This window comes from Cygnus olor, chromosome Z (assembly GCF_009769625.2).
Source record: "Cygnus olor isolate bCygOlo1 chromosome Z, bCygOlo1.pri.v2, whole genome shotgun sequence".
Lineage (NCBI taxonomy): Eukaryota > Metazoa > Chordata > Aves > Anseriformes > Anatidae > Cygnus > Cygnus olor.
This window is the reverse complement of record NC_049198.1, coordinates 53,444,619-53,459,859: the sequence shown is the minus strand read 5'-3', so window position 1 is coordinate 53,459,859 and position 15,241 is coordinate 53,444,619. Positions and strand designations below refer to the sequence as shown.

Here is a 15,241-nt window from a genome sequence, read left to right as displayed (position 1 = left end):
TAGGAGTCCCAAGGGAAAGTGGAGTAAACACGGCTGGCAGTACTCCGTGGTAGTGATGAAGGACAGCAGCATCCTGGCCTTTGTAAACAGGAGTATAGCCAGTAGGTCAAGCAAAGTTTCCCTTTACTTGACATTTTTTGGACAAGACGTGGAATGTTGTGCCCAGTGTTGTGTCCAGCATTCTGATGTCAGAAGGATGCTGATAAATGATGATTTCAGCAGACAGACACCAAAATGACAGGAAACTGCAGCACATGAGGAGATGCTGACAGAACTGACTTTGAGCTTGCTTAGTCTGCAGAAGAGAAAGCTTTGGAGGGATCTAATAGCAGCTTTTCAGTGTCTCCGAGGAGGTCTTCAAGAAGATAGAGCTAGGCTTTTCACAGATGAGCAGATGTATGATCGGAAGATGAGAGACAACAGGCATAAGTTGTATCAGGCCAGGTTCTGATGGGATACAGGGAAGTTTTTTTTCCCCTCTGTGAGGACAGCCAAGGGATATTTTGCAGTCTTCAGCTTTTATATATCTTCATCCTGAGAAAAGGGATGAGTGGATAGATCTCTGAACAATCTTATCTAATCATGTAGCAGAGCCTGCCTTGACAAGGTTGGACTAGACACCTCCCAAGATCCCTTTCTACTTGAATTACTCTATGATTTGGCAGTTCTATGTGCCGTGATATGGCCACACTGCAAAATTGGGAGCGCATTCTCTCAACAGTTCTACAGGGACACTGTTTTGTAAACAGTCTGTTGTGACACTGCCCTTCTTGGGTGTTCCTGGCCTGATCACCTAATAGGTAGGTGGAGGTGGGTGACACAAATGTTTCTCTTGTAGCACAGTGTAGTACAGCAGTGTGGATCTGTCGTAAGAGTGATTTCTACCCCTCAGCTTCATTTGTTCATTTGTCTTTGTGTTGCAATTGATTTTGTTTGCTTCCAACCTAAGCTGATGTCTGTAGCATCCATCCTGAGAATGTGGCTGGGAGCAAGAGACCTGGATGAGCCTGAAGCAGCTGACTCAAAAAAGAAACCTTGTGCTCAACATCCCCTTTCTTCTTTTTGGGCTCCTATGGAAGAGAAAAAGAGACTAGAGAAATTCGATTTCTACTTTCTAGCAGCATGGTTTGCTTTGGCATGTTAGATGTTAATAACCTTTGTAGGATTCCAGACTCAGTCAATTGCCATTAAGTATATGCTAATGGTTCTTTGGAGCCTGGATCTAAGCCACCATCCAGTTCTGTTGCATGCTGTGCAGGTATAATGTCTCTCCCTAAAGAGCATGAACTCCAGCACAAAAGCCTAACCTGTTTATGTGGCTTCCAGTAGGATATACAGCTTTGCTGCTGAACCCTGCCACGTTGGAAGCAGGCTTCAGTTCGGGCTTGCCTGAGCTGACTCATCCCCTTTGAGCCAGTTAAAATGCTTGCAAGAATTGTGCTGGGAGACTGTCTGGCTGGGATATATACTGTGTGTCAAGATAGGCTAGTCAATTTGGCCATACTCATAGGAGGCACATATCACTAAATTTCCAGTGCCACTAAGGTGTTTTTGCAGATGCTGAAAGTCAGCCTGTCACATATGTTTAAAACCTTCTGCTTTGGGTTTAGGCTATGGGACTCCTTTTCTGGTCCAGGTACCACTGTCCCAGCTCAGATGAGTCTTTTTGTGTGTCCCTGTGATGGCTGTAATGTTGTCTGTGCCTAGAGCAAACGTGCAACCTCTGTCTCCCAACTGATGAGCCTTACTACACTGCAGCATTGTCCCTAGTAAGCCTGTTAGAGGTAGGGAGTCTGCTGCCTGGAAGGATCCACAAGCCGCCCACAGTAGGGTCTGCACAGTGCCATCAGCAGTGAATTTGCAGTACGTCTTCAGCTGCTCTGCATTGTTTTCCAGTGAATTTCATGGTTCTCCATTCCAGAGGGTTTCTGGCCCTCTGCCATTTGCTGCCATGTTTGCGCCTTGCCTCTACTATTTTTGCTTGTGGTATCATTTTTATTTGCTTTTCCTTTCTTTTCTCCCACCAATCTGCATCTATGCCTAGTCGCTCTCATTTGTCCTTGTCCTATCTAACACCTGGTCCTATCACGTCACCTTCTTACGTCTCCTTGGGAATTCTCAACTCCTACCTTCAGACACCAGCTCCCTATAGCTCCCTATAACCCTTTCCTAGTACCCGAGTGTGCATTTCTGCCCACAAGGAAGGAAAATGCTGTGCTTCATTTTTTTATCCCCATCCTTCTTAGCACACTGGGCTAGTGCTGTGCGGATGCCTGTAATGACTACAGATTGCTGTTGAAGAGCTTCTGCAAGGAAGCAATACAGTTAATTCTGGCTGGCTGCATCACCTGAGAGTCGTCCAGATATTTTTCTCCATTCTCTCCAGTGTTTGGCTGGATGCATGGTCTGCCATTCCTGCATGTGTTCTTGGACAATTTTGGAAGAGAGCTATTTTTGAGCAAAGAATATTTTATTTGAAGACAAGGGTAAATAAAGCCCTTGGACTGCATAAAATATTGGGAAGGAACACATGCTTGAATATGTGACCCTGAAATGTTTAAAGGTGGAATTTAAAGGTGGAATAGGGCTATTCATTTCTCTGCAGTTTCTTTCTGTGTTGTAGCCTAGCATAGTTTTTGCCTTGTGAGCTGAGTGTCTCTTTATGTACTAGTTTTGATAATATTCCAAAGGCTAAGAATAATATCAGAGTTGCTGTGAGCTTCCCGCGCAAGGATGGTAACTGTGTGCTACCCAGAGGACATTTTTCTTTCAAAGTATGCAAAATACCTAAAACAGAAACTTCATTGTTTAGCAATACTGAGATACAAGCTAAATATTTACAGTACAACTCTGTGGAACCAGGGCACATCTGTCTGCAGTGAGATCATACTTTACAGATTTCTCAATTAGTAGTAATACAGCAGCCACAGAGGTGAGGTTACTGGCTTCAAAAGTTATTGTCCCAAGAGTCATGTGTGTGCATATGGAAATCTCAGACCTTACTCTTCATGCATTTTGCATATCAAATGGAAAGGCTGAGTTTAAATTAAATCCAGAGAATAAATGTATTGGTTTCTACTGCATTCCTTTTTGTGCACTACTTGGCATTTGTGAAGTCTTGGAGTGCTCTAATCATCTTCATGCCCAACTTTTTGATCTTTAGTGGGTAAATGCTGAAGTAGTCTTGAGTGTTGATTAAAAAAAAATAAAAAATCTTAGCTTTGTCAATTTTTCTTCATCAGGTAGTCTTTAATTAGTATGTATTTGAGTGTAGATTAACGAGACACCATCTACCCAATATTAGATTTTATGATTGGCCTGTGTGTAAATATTCTTTTAAGGCATTACGTAGTTAACTTTTATGAAAGCACATATTGCTTTACAAAATTAACAGACTAAAAGGAAATTTAATTAAAAAGTATTATGATATGGTTGAATTCCTTATGGGCTCACATCAGCATGCAAAGTTCTGTTTTACAGTGCTAAGAGAGTAAACATATTTTTAGATGAATTAGATTTCTGTGATGGGGTGTGTCATTCATTACAACTTAGCATGTCTTAGGTACCTGGTTGTTTGCTACAAAGCAACGCATCAGGACTGGCTGCAAGCATAGATTCAAGCTGCTGTCTAACCGGTTCTCTCCTATACTTTAACTGCTTGGAATCATAAATATTTAAAATAAGGGAAGAAGAGATTCAACTCCTAAGTTTGAAACAATGACATGTTTGCAGCGGAGGAGTACTGACCCTCTGCTGAGATATTTGAAGTGCTTTTCTGACTTTCATGTGTACTGTGGTTCTGTAATGTAGCTAGTTAAGCTGTGTGGGTTTTGCTGGCTTCTTGAGTGAGGTGGATTTCTCTGAAGATCACAACGTTGTCTAAGTGGAATTAGAAATTAAAGGTTCACAACTGAAGCCACTTCCTGCTAAAACTTTCCTATTTTGAGAGGTTCATCCACAGGGAACAGTATGCATTTGTGATGTGAAGTGCAGACACAATGAGCTTTATGCAGCAAACATTTTTGATTTGTTAGGTGATAGACTTAGGAAACAAGCCAAAATGGCAAGAAACACTAGAATTACCATGGAGTCAACTACTCATGCAAGTCTTTTAAGGAAAACTTTTGTACCTCTGCCATGGTTTCAAGACTTATTGGTGAAGTATGGATAGGAGCTGTCTGTCTTCAGCCTGGAGTCCGAGATGTGCCAGACCAAAAGGGTGCACAAACTGTGAAGTCTGCTCAGTCTGAGGGAGAGCATGTGTTTGCTGTAGCTCCCAAGCACTGGCTGGGTCTGGTGTTGTGCTGATGCTTGCAGAGCAGGCTATGTAGAGCCTTACTCGGGGACTTCAGTTGTTGATTGCAGTGCTGAAAGATGTGTCTCTTTGTATTGGAGTGCAGCATCTTGACTGTCTGAAGTTTGAGTTGTTTCACAGACAGGTTTGGCTTTGTTTCATTGGAGGCTGTACAGAGAAGAAAGCAGGAAGGAAATAATGGCTGAAGCTGAAATGCATTTTTGAAGGTTTTTGTGAGATGTGGGCAGGTCTTGTTAGACCTCCTGCTGAGCTGGGCAAACCAGTTTGCCCAGAGGAGTTGAGTTTGGCAAAATAACAGGAACAAGGTAACTTTCTGGTATATAAGTCTGTCTGGAAAAGGAGATAGCAAAACCAAAAGACCATTTGGGAACTTCAAGCAGACCCTGGCTCCTGCTTGGGGTGTGAGAGAGAGCAGGCATTTCCTGGTGGGCATAGCAAACCTTAGGGTAAAGGAAATGCATGTGAAATCTGTAAAACCAATCTCAGTTATCACTTAAGAATATCAGTGCTCCTCTAGTACGAAGAAGGCCATCTGGTAGTAGCTTTCACCACTCGGTGTTGATCACAGAGCCCTTGATGAAGGATCTTCAAGTTACTTGGCCACCTATGCTGCATGCAACTGCTGATGCACAGAAGGATGGTGCCCAGGATGCTAGGGGATTAAAAGCAGGATTGTTCTGGCATACCACCCCAGCGGGGTAAGCCACCAGCTACAGGGCAGGAGAGGATAATGAGGAAGAGTCAGGGGTGCAGTAGGTTCCAAAACAGTAACAGTTGCATAAACAGAAATACCATGGCAATAAGAAACTTTCCACTCTCAACTGCATGGAGTTGAACTTCTGAACCTTCACTGTATGTACTGCATCTTTAGTCAAGAGTGGATTTATAGTACCCTAAAAATCCATCCTGATAACAGCATCACATGGGTCAGTGCCTGACTAGATAGCATACTTGCCAGTTTTGTCTGCCTGGATATTCCTTTTAGGCTGCCTCTTCCTGCCAATTTAGTTCACAAAAAAAGAAATAGGGCAGGAGCCAAGAGACATGTCTCAGCTTTTCAGACAAACAAAACATTCAAAAGCATTTGAAATTTCAACTTTGTGCTATTTTTGTAGAACAGATCCTATTTCCAACCATCACCATGTCATAAAGATATCACTGTTTACTGTAAGAACTGAGTTTCGTATTTTTGTGAAAAGATTTTTTTGGTGTCTGAAAGATGTTGCTCAGTCAGTAGCAGACAACATTAAGTTCACCAGTATTCAGAGTTCCCAAATTATAGTATCCAGGTGTTTTTCTTACAGTTGAAACCACTATGCTGTTCGTATGTGTCACTTGCAAGTACACACATGCAATGTTTCTCCTTGTTATGCTAATCAACCTCATTACTGGATAATGAAAGCTCAATATGAATTTGCATTTTAAAATGTAACCATACTTCTGCCATGTATACTTCAGAATATGATTTAATACATTTGCCCAATTTTGGTAATAATTGGTGCCTGCCTACTTTGTCTCTAAGAAGAGGAGCAATTTGGAAGTGTTCTAAGTCATGAAGAAAGCATGTAAAAATAGCCAAAACAAAGTGCTCTAGAATATTTTCCTTGTCCAACGCATCTCTATTCTGTATGCATAATCTTTTTGAAGATTACAGCCCCTTCCTGTTGTAAAGTTGCTTTAAAGCTGTAAGTATTACCAGTCACATGCCTAACTGGCTGTGTTGTTACAAGTCAAGGTTTGAATGCAAGTGATCTACAACAAGCTTTAGTAGGGATTCCCTGTAACTGTTTTTGCAACATTTTCTGTAATGCTGCTGTTGAAATCCACACAGAAGCTGACTGCTCTGTGTGCACTGTGATATTTGCTTCCTGAGCTTCCTGATACAGTGAGGTTTGTTCAGCCTGTTCCCCACTAGATGACCTTAGAAACAATAATCCATCCACAGCTGGGAGTGTTTGTTACTTCGTGATGAAGAAGCAAACCCCGGAGGGCAGTGAGAGTGTATGGAAGATGGTGTGGATAGCTCCTTTCATGGCTTCTGTCAGAATTCAATTCTTTAATTCTTTGAAGTTATAGATATGTAGAGTCTGTAAGTGTGGTTTTTATAGGAATGAGGATGCAGACCTCATTACTACGTGCTTTGCTAAATAAGCCATATTGCTTTCCTTGGCATCACAGAGTTTGTGAGAGAAACTTAAAAAGTGTGCTTTTCCCTTTTCATCACTTTGTACTCTAGCCTTTCAAGACAAAAGCCTTGTGGTTGCATTATATAAGTAGAAACATTTTTAATTGATCACTGTTTGCCGGCATTTCTGATGTGGGTACATGGTTGTTACCTGTTTGGAAGTGCACTGAGACTGCAGTTCAGATGATCCATCTAAGCTGAGGCAAGCTGGGTTTGCAATGTTCTCACTTGCTTCTTGGCTTAATTGTAGAAGGTGACTGAAAGCCTGTGTAGTGGGTTTATGTGGCAAGGTTTTGGTGGTGGCGGGCTGCAGGGGTGGCTTCTGTGAGCAGAGCCCAGCAGCTGCCCCATGTCAGATCAGAGCCAGCTCCAGACAGCTCCAAAGGGACCTGCTGCTGGCCAGAGCTGAGCCAGGGAGTGATGCTGGGTGGGCCTCTGGGAGAGCAGTCAGAAGGAAGGGGAAAAAGTACTGCTGCTCAACAGCAGCTGGGAGAGAAGAGTGAGAAAGTGTGAGAGGAACAGCCCTGCAGCCCCCCCAGGTGAGTGCAGCAGGAGGGCAGGAGGTGCTCCAGGCAAGCAGCAGCAGTTCCCCTGTAGCCTGTGCAGGGAGAGGCCCCTGGTGGAGCAGGCTGTCCCCCTGCAGCCCACGGGCCCCACACGGAGCAGATCTCCACGCTGCAGCCCCCCCGTGGAGGAGCCCCCGCTGGAGCAGGTGGATGTGGCCTGGAGGAGGCTGCGGCCCATGGAGAGCCCCCGCAGGAGCAGGCCCCGGGCCGGAGCTGCAGCCCGTGGAGAGGAGCCCACGCAGCAGGAGCAGGGGGTCTGGGGGGAGCTGCCGCCCATCCGTGGGGGACCCGTGCTGGAGCAGTTTGCTCCTGGGGGATGGATGGACCCCGTGGTACGGAGCCGTGTGGGAGCAGGTCTTGAGGAGCTGCTGCCTGTGGGCAGCCCCCGCAGGCTCAGTTCGGGAAGGACGGCATCCCGTGGGAGGGACCCCGCGTGGAGCAGGGGCAGGGAGGGACCGTGAGGGAGTGGCAGAGATGAAGTGACTGATCGCAGCCCCCATTCCCCTGTTCCCCTGCACTGCTTGGAGGGAGGAGGTGGAAGAAGATGGATGGAATGTGGAGAAGGTGCTTTTGGTTTCTTTCCTTTGTTTCTCACTTCTCTAGCTTGCTAGTAAAAGGAAATAAATTTTACTAATTTCACTACTCTGACTCTGTTTTGCCTATCACAATAATTCTTGGGTGATTTCCCTGTCCTTATCTCAACCCTTGAGCCCTTTGCATCGTATTTTCTCCCCCTTTTTCTTTGAGGTGGGGGAATGAAAGAGCAGTTTTGGTGGAGCTCATCTGCCCACCTGACTAAAACCACCGCAGCCTGTCTTCATTACTGCAAGGGGTAGTTCAACAGCATCATCTCTTGGGGAAGAAAACACCAGTTGTTAATGTAAGCATGGGTTATTTTAACGGGATTTAGAAGGGTATGGATTTTGTCGATGGAAAGGCAAGAGTTTTCGGGCTGTATTTTGCATAGTTAGAAACACTTTAGATGATACATATAACTTGGTAGGTAAACCACTGTATCTGAATGTTGGTGGATGCATGTTTATTCTCCCTGGGAAGTATGAAGCTTCTCTAAATGCTACAGCTGTGTTGGTCCTTATTACCCTTGCCTAGAGAGGTAATTATTTTGTATCTTGCAGCTCAATTTAATGGAAGTGAGAAACGACAAGCATCTCCTTCTCCCTCAAATGACCAGCGCAGGCAGTTAAGAGCACCTGGAAGAGGCTTTAAACCCATCAAACATGGCAGCCCAGAATTTTGTGGGATCCTGGGAGAGAGAATAGATCCAACCGTTCCACTGGAAAAGCAGATGTAAGTAAGCACAGCAATTGCTTTCTAGCTCTTTGCCTCCCCACTTACAGGAACAGCAGATGTCCTAGATCCTGCTGTCCAGCTCCCTTTCCTCTGCATCCCCTGCATTAGCGCACACAGAAAACTATCCTTGTTAATTCTGCAAACTGTAAATAACTTTTTTTGGGGACAATATAGAGTTAAATAGAAACCTCTCACCTCAGGAACAGTGAATTTTGTCTGCTAAATCACATGCAGTTATTCCCCTTATAACCATGTTGATTACCTTGCATTAGAGAAAGGAGGTATGTATCACGTAATCCAAAATGTCCTTTAAAGCTGCATGAATTCTCTATCTTTGTGGCTGCATATCATGTTTCTAGTATCTCAGACATGCCTTGTATTTGGCTGTAATACTGCTCTAGTGAGAGCCTGATGAGACCAGTTACAAAACTTTACAAAAAGAGTGTTATTTCTATTCTGTGTTGTCAAAGCTGAGGATGGTATTTAGAATCAGCTTTGTCAGCTCCAAACTCAAGTTCTGGAGAAATTCTATGGAGTGAATATCTGTTATCCACAAGGGTGGCTTCTGTCCTGCCTCCTTTTTACCCTTCTCTGAGCCATTTGGACAGACTGGCTTGTGTGGTGGAGTGACGCACTGTCCTGTATCATACTGGATGTGCAGCCTCAGAAAAGGGGCCAAAAACAAAGAAAAGTCTTTGAGTGGAACAATTTACACAGGGTACATTGGTATTTGTGAGCACTGAGTCGTCCAACAGATTCACACAGTGAAGTCAGGGACTTGTGTCTTTAATCCTCAAGACAGTCCCACTTTAGACACTGTCATTCTAAGTTAGATGCAGAATTTATATTCAAAGGAGAGGGAGGACGTAATTTAACATGGGTGTGAGGGTGTTCTCTGTCAGAATACTTCATCTCTGAATGGTACAGGTATTGGTAAGATTAGTGCTGAATCGTTTTGCACTTCAAATCCTTGGTAGGAGAGAATCCCCTCTATCAGTTGAGTCTGAGAGAAGGTGTTTCCTGAAGTTCTTTTTCCTTTGATGTACTATTTTTACATACAGTATTTGGAACCTTAAGCTTGAAAAAGAGATTATCATCTTCCATGTGGTATGATATTACACCTACTCAACCTCAGCCTTTGAGGCACCTGCTCATTGACAGAGGGCAGACTTATGTGTAACACAGGAAATAGTGACCACTGTTGTGAAATCACTTGCTGATACTACAGATAAATAACTAAAGGCTATACATTTGACTGTAAAATTTGGCCCTCAGACTTGAATAGTTCCAGCCTACCATAAGCCCCCAAAATACATTTAAGCCACTATGGAAAGTTGAGCATCTCTTAATTAACTTTTGACTTGAATGGATTGTTGTGTAGATATCTATTATAGTGTAACTGCAACTTAGAAATGGAGACTGCAGAGTCGGTTTTGTTTCCTTTAATTATTCAAGTGTGAGTCACAATATTATTTTTAATTCTTCATTTTGTAGGATCAAAACTGAAATGAATGTCCAGTTAACAATAAATGATCAGAAAATTAATGAGTGGATTTATTGTACGTTTGATTATTCGTAATCATTCAAAATGCTTAATTTTTTAATAGTGTGAGATTTCTTCATGGCACCATACCATCTTTTCTGTATAAGAATGGAATCTCTTTTTTTTGTAGAGAGGATCTACATGAAAAGTAGCATGCAAATTAACGGGTGAATTTCTAATATGTAGGTTAGGAAGCTTCCCAAACAGGCAGAAATTCCAATGTGTAATATATTAAATTACTTCTAGTTCCTCGTGATTAAGGAGTCCGTAACCATAAACTGAGTAACTCATGGACACAGGGGAATTGAATGAATTTGTTCTGCTTCCTCCACATAACAGTGAAAAAAAAGGAAAGTGTGCTCTGCCATTTTGTATGTTCTATTGAAAGTGAATCCCTCCCTGCTTTGTATACAAGGTCTGGTGACTTCCTGTTTTGCTCTGACCAATTCAGAAATGGAGTAGTGTTGTGCATCCTGTGAGCCGTAATAACTGATCACACCTACTGCATAACTGATGCAGCTGTCCTGTTTGCAGTGGAGCTGTGACCCCACAGCATCTGAAATCTGATCATAGGCAAAGCAAGAGACGTCAGGAAGAGCATCTGTAAACCACAGTCAGGATGCTTTCAATTAGTCTTGGAAAGTGTGATTGCGTTTCAATTTTGCTTCTAGGTTTGTATTGTGTGCCTGTGCTTTCTGGGATATCTTAGAAGATATGCTTGTCTTCAGGCTCTCATGTCCCGTGCTTTTGCATTGGTGTGTTTTACAAGTTGTTATTTCACAGTTCTGCGATCACATAATTCACATTTGAATCTTTGAACTTTCTGTACAAATACCTATATGTTGACATTTAAAAAACAGACACACCCAGGGCAAACAGCCCTGGTACAGTTGAAACTGCAAATTAGCCAGGAACTTTAAACTGATTACAGCACTATGCTTATCTCAGTTAGCTGGAACAGGAGCAAGCTGAATGTCCCATTTACATGAGCATATGATTCACAAGCAATTACACTTCTCGATACTGCTGTTTACTCTCAGCTGTAGCCAGAACAGCTTCCAGGCATTGTTTCTGAATCAGATGTTCTCCCATCAGTTGTCTTCATACTTTGCTGTTTTTCTTCTGACTGTTTTGAAAGCTGGCTTTGTTTCCTGGAACCAACTCTGCATTCTTTTTCCATGAACCTCTCTGCCAACCGGGGATCACCAGGCCCAAAGAATGCACAAAGTACTTCCCTCTGAATATCAGACTCCATTTATCTCCCTGATTTGGGCTAGGTCATATTTTGTTTTGGTTTTACTTGGCCATTTAGGAAGAAATGATTTATAAACAATAGGAATAATTTTTAGGCGCTCTCAAATACATTTTCTGATTGACTCTTAGTATTCATATTCTTCACATTCAGAAGACGGCCTAGTCTTTAACCTAGTCTTTAAATTGCTTGTTGAGAAATACTCTTCAGCAGTAACTGATGAGGTACAGAGGGAATGCTGCCTGAAAACATCTACATCTGTGTGTCGGTGTTACTTGTAATGTGATGGAGCTGTCAGGGTCTCCGTTTTTCAAGTCTGTCTTGAATATGTAATAGTAAAACCCTCCTTGTAGTAGCTTTCTCTAATGCAGGCTTCAGTTGTAGCCAGGCACGAGATGATTTTTTCTTCTGAACACCAACTTTCATTTTGCCCATTTGACAGTGGAGCTGACATTAGGTCAAGATAGTCAAAAGCATGACTTCTGTCAAAAGAACCTCTCTGTTTATTCACTTTCCTTTTAATTGAACATATCTCTTAAAGTAAGTTAAGCAGATGAATGAATTTAGAACAAATGGAAGGAAACTGTTTTGCACACGGCGAGTCAGTTCCTGGTAATGACAGGCAGAGAGCATTTCTGGTGCATGCATTATCCTGCTTAGGCGGTGTCATATCGTGCTTCAAAGTGTTTTTTCCAGTTGCAGGAAGGGGGAGATCTCCTTCAGAGACATGACTGACCCTGTGCAGGGCCAGGCATGTTACATGGCTGGGGGAGGGGTCAAAGCATTTTGAATGCCAATACAAAAAAGCAGGTACTGAGGAGTTTATTTGCACTGGTCAGTTTAGTAGAGGACACATCTCTCCTCTCCCCATTCCCTTTCTTCCCTGCATACAAGACCACACCTACTACGCAGATTCTCCAGGGATTTACTAAAAGCACTCAAAGTTGTCATAACCAAGTTTAGAACAAGTCTTTGTTAATCTTCATGTTGATTAAACAGACACCCTTATCAATTTCCTCCTTCTCAATTTTAAGTGATTTTTTTCACTGTAAACTGTTTGTATTCTTCTGCTATGGTTTTGTTTGCTTTTTTGTGTTTTTTATTCTTTTCTATATAAATTGAAATACTGGTATATTGAAGGGCTGAAATCAAGTAAATGTGTATATTGTGGATCTCCTGCTTGCAAGATAAAGGTTATAACTTGCTGCTCTGGGTGCAAATTTCTTACAAAAGTATGTACACCAGTTCTGTCACATGCTGTCCTAATCTGATTTTTTTCTTTCAGCTGAGAGGCCAAGTGATAATGTTAACCTCATATAAGGCAAACAACATGCTTTTTATCTAATTTATTAGATCTTAAAGATATCCATGTGGTATTAACCATTATTCATACCTTAAAAACAAAGTAGTGAAAGCAGTATGAGTTGGAAAATGTGTATTAATCTCTGTTTTTTCCTAGATGGTATCATGGAGCAATCAGTCGGACAGATGCAGAAAACCTGTTACGTCTATGTAAAGAGTGTAGCTACCTTGTACGAAACAGTCAAACAAGCAAGCATGACTATTCTCTTTCACTGAAGTAAGTACTTGCCAGTGTACATAGTATATGTAATTTATAAGCTATAATTTCTTTGGTGCACAAAAGGAAAATTATTCATTCTGTTGATACGCTAATTCAGCTCAGAAGGGCACCCTGAAGGTTTGAGACTGTCAGCCTGCATGATGTACAGTGACAATCACTGAATTAGGACCTTATAATTTGGGTATGTTAAGGGATTTTTAGTATTCCTGTGGTGTCCATTTAACTAAATAAACTTGATTTTTTTTTCTGGGTCTGATTTGAAATGCTCTGCTGCTTCTGCTTCAGGCTGAATAAGCAACTGCATTGTTTGGGGATTTTATTCCTTTTATAAAAGAAGCTTCACCTATGGAAGGAAGACTTTGTGTAGTAGAGCTGGATGGTATTGATACAATTCTTGAAAGTAAAAAGCCTAGGATCAAGGTTGGAAGATCTGCAGAACTGGGAAATGCTCATTATTCCGGTCTCAGTGCTGTCATTTGCCTCACCTACCTTGGCTGATCAGAATATATTACAGATACTTGCTTCAATGTATGCTCATCTGCATTTCCAGCAGAGAAAGTTCTCAGGCTCCCAGGTCTTCAATGCAGGAGAACAAGAACGCCTTTCACCATCATATTGGCTGTACAAGGGCAAAGAGAACTGTTCCCTTGCTTTCCTTCTTCCAAGATAGGGTCTGATGTGGAACCTATCTTCCAAGTAGGAAAGAAACAGACCTAGCCTTTTTTACCACCACTGCTCCTGACAGTTTGGCTTTTAAACAGTTTCTTCACAGAGCTGTTCTGGAAGCACATTTTACTGCTTGGATAATGGTAATGCTTGATGATAACACTTTCAGAGACAGTGCTAACCTATGTATGTTCTTAGGTTCAATAGAAATAAGGGGCCGTGTCTGCTCTACCCTGTTTTATGCAGATGATCTAAACAGTAGATTTCAGATTGGTTTTATATCCCCATTTTGGGCTTAGTAGAAGTGCATCTGTTAACCTAGTTTTAAGATTCTGTTCAGATATTTTGTAGGACTTCTTAAAATCTCAGTTCCTTTTTTATTGTTGTTGTCTCTCTGCACTAAAGAGTCCTGCCTTGAACTGGAACACACCTGCTTTAGAAATGTGGTTCAGCTGCAGTTGACCCCTTTGTCATTTGATCTGTGTGTTCTCTGATGTAATATTTCTCTAGTTACTTGCAAGCATTGGAGGCTTGATGGCACATTCTTCAGATATACGTAGGCTTAAATTTTCCTCTTCATATTCTGAAAGTCTTGAAATACGGCTTTTGTTCTTGAAGGATGCCATAGTATATCACTTAATTCTTGCATTAGTATGGTGACTCTCATTATGTAACCAGTGCACAGCTTTAAGAGAAAAAGATGACAGTAAATTCTTGTGGATCTCCTGCAATTCTTAATTATCTTTTCTTTGCCTCACCTTTCTCTTTATTTTCTTTGTTTTGCAAGTTTAGACATCTGGATGCTGGCCCTTTGTCCCCGTAGTGTGTTGTATTTCAGGATTTTCTAAACCAGATTTCCTGATGGCACTTATCTTAAATCTCCCCATAATAAGACAATAAATAATAATTTAATAATTAAATAAGACCGCTAAATGACTGAACTCCAATCTACATTTTCTGGAGTGTAAGAAAAGTGTTTTTGGTACTCTTCAGCTCTCCTTCCATAAATTTGTCAAAACTAGTGCTGCCCCTGGCCTCTTCGTGCTGTCTAACTGTGTATCAGCTCCCTGTGATGTTGATCATTCTTCCGTGGCTCCTGCAGAACCCGCAAAATCCTGTTAAGCCCATGGTACTGCACTTAGAGTTCATGTCTTGTTCATTAGTCATTCTTCCTTTTTTTTAAGGAGCTCTTTTGATATCCTGCAAATGCAACCAATGTTTTCTCTCAAAGTATCTAGTTAAATAAAAAATTACATAATTTAACCGTATATGTCAGTTATCATGAAAACTTGCTTGCTCTGCTAGCAACCTTCTTAAGTTTTACTTGCCATCTCGCTGACCATTACCATCTGTAGACCACTCACAAAGTTCATGTTCAATGTTCCCTGACACTTGATTTCTTCTCATTGCCATAAGGTTCTCTTCCCTTTCCTCCCTCATTCAGGACACTAAATGTATAATTAATTGTTCTTTTTGCATCCTCTCTCAAGGAAGGTGATTATAAAAAAAAAAAGTAAGGCTTTGGAGAGTTTTGGTGATGGAAGAATTCTTGTTCATTAAGCCCAAAAAGCTGAGTTATTAGACAGTTCTCAGGTTTCACTCACAATCCTTGTGAGGAAATGTTTCAGTCTGGTTTATCACTACTTTTAGCTGCAGGAAACTAGCCCTTCGAAGTGCCAAGCACATGCTGCTATTTGGGGTTATGATTCTTTTATCCAGAAGCAACTGATCAGTCTGTGATGAGGTTATTTTGCACCCCTGTATCCATAACTTGAGGTCAGACAAATCTCTTCATTTCATTGCCATGTGATCTTACATCCT

The 15,241-nt window shown here is 41.8% G+C and overlaps 1 protein-coding gene across 1 annotated transcript in view; it reads left to right on the top strand.

Annotated features, from left to right (window-relative positions):
- Window positions 1–15,241, top strand: part of SHB (SH2 domain containing adaptor protein B) — a 79,934-nt gene that overhangs the window by 46,539 nt on the left and 18,154 nt on the right. The window contains exons 4-5 of the mRNA XM_040541233.1: window positions 8,203–8,374; window positions 12,632–12,751. Coding sequence (XP_040397167.1) covers window positions 8,203–8,374; window positions 12,632–12,751 — 292 coding nt within the window. The remainder of the gene's footprint in view (window positions 1–8,202; window positions 8,375–12,631; window positions 12,752–15,241) is intronic.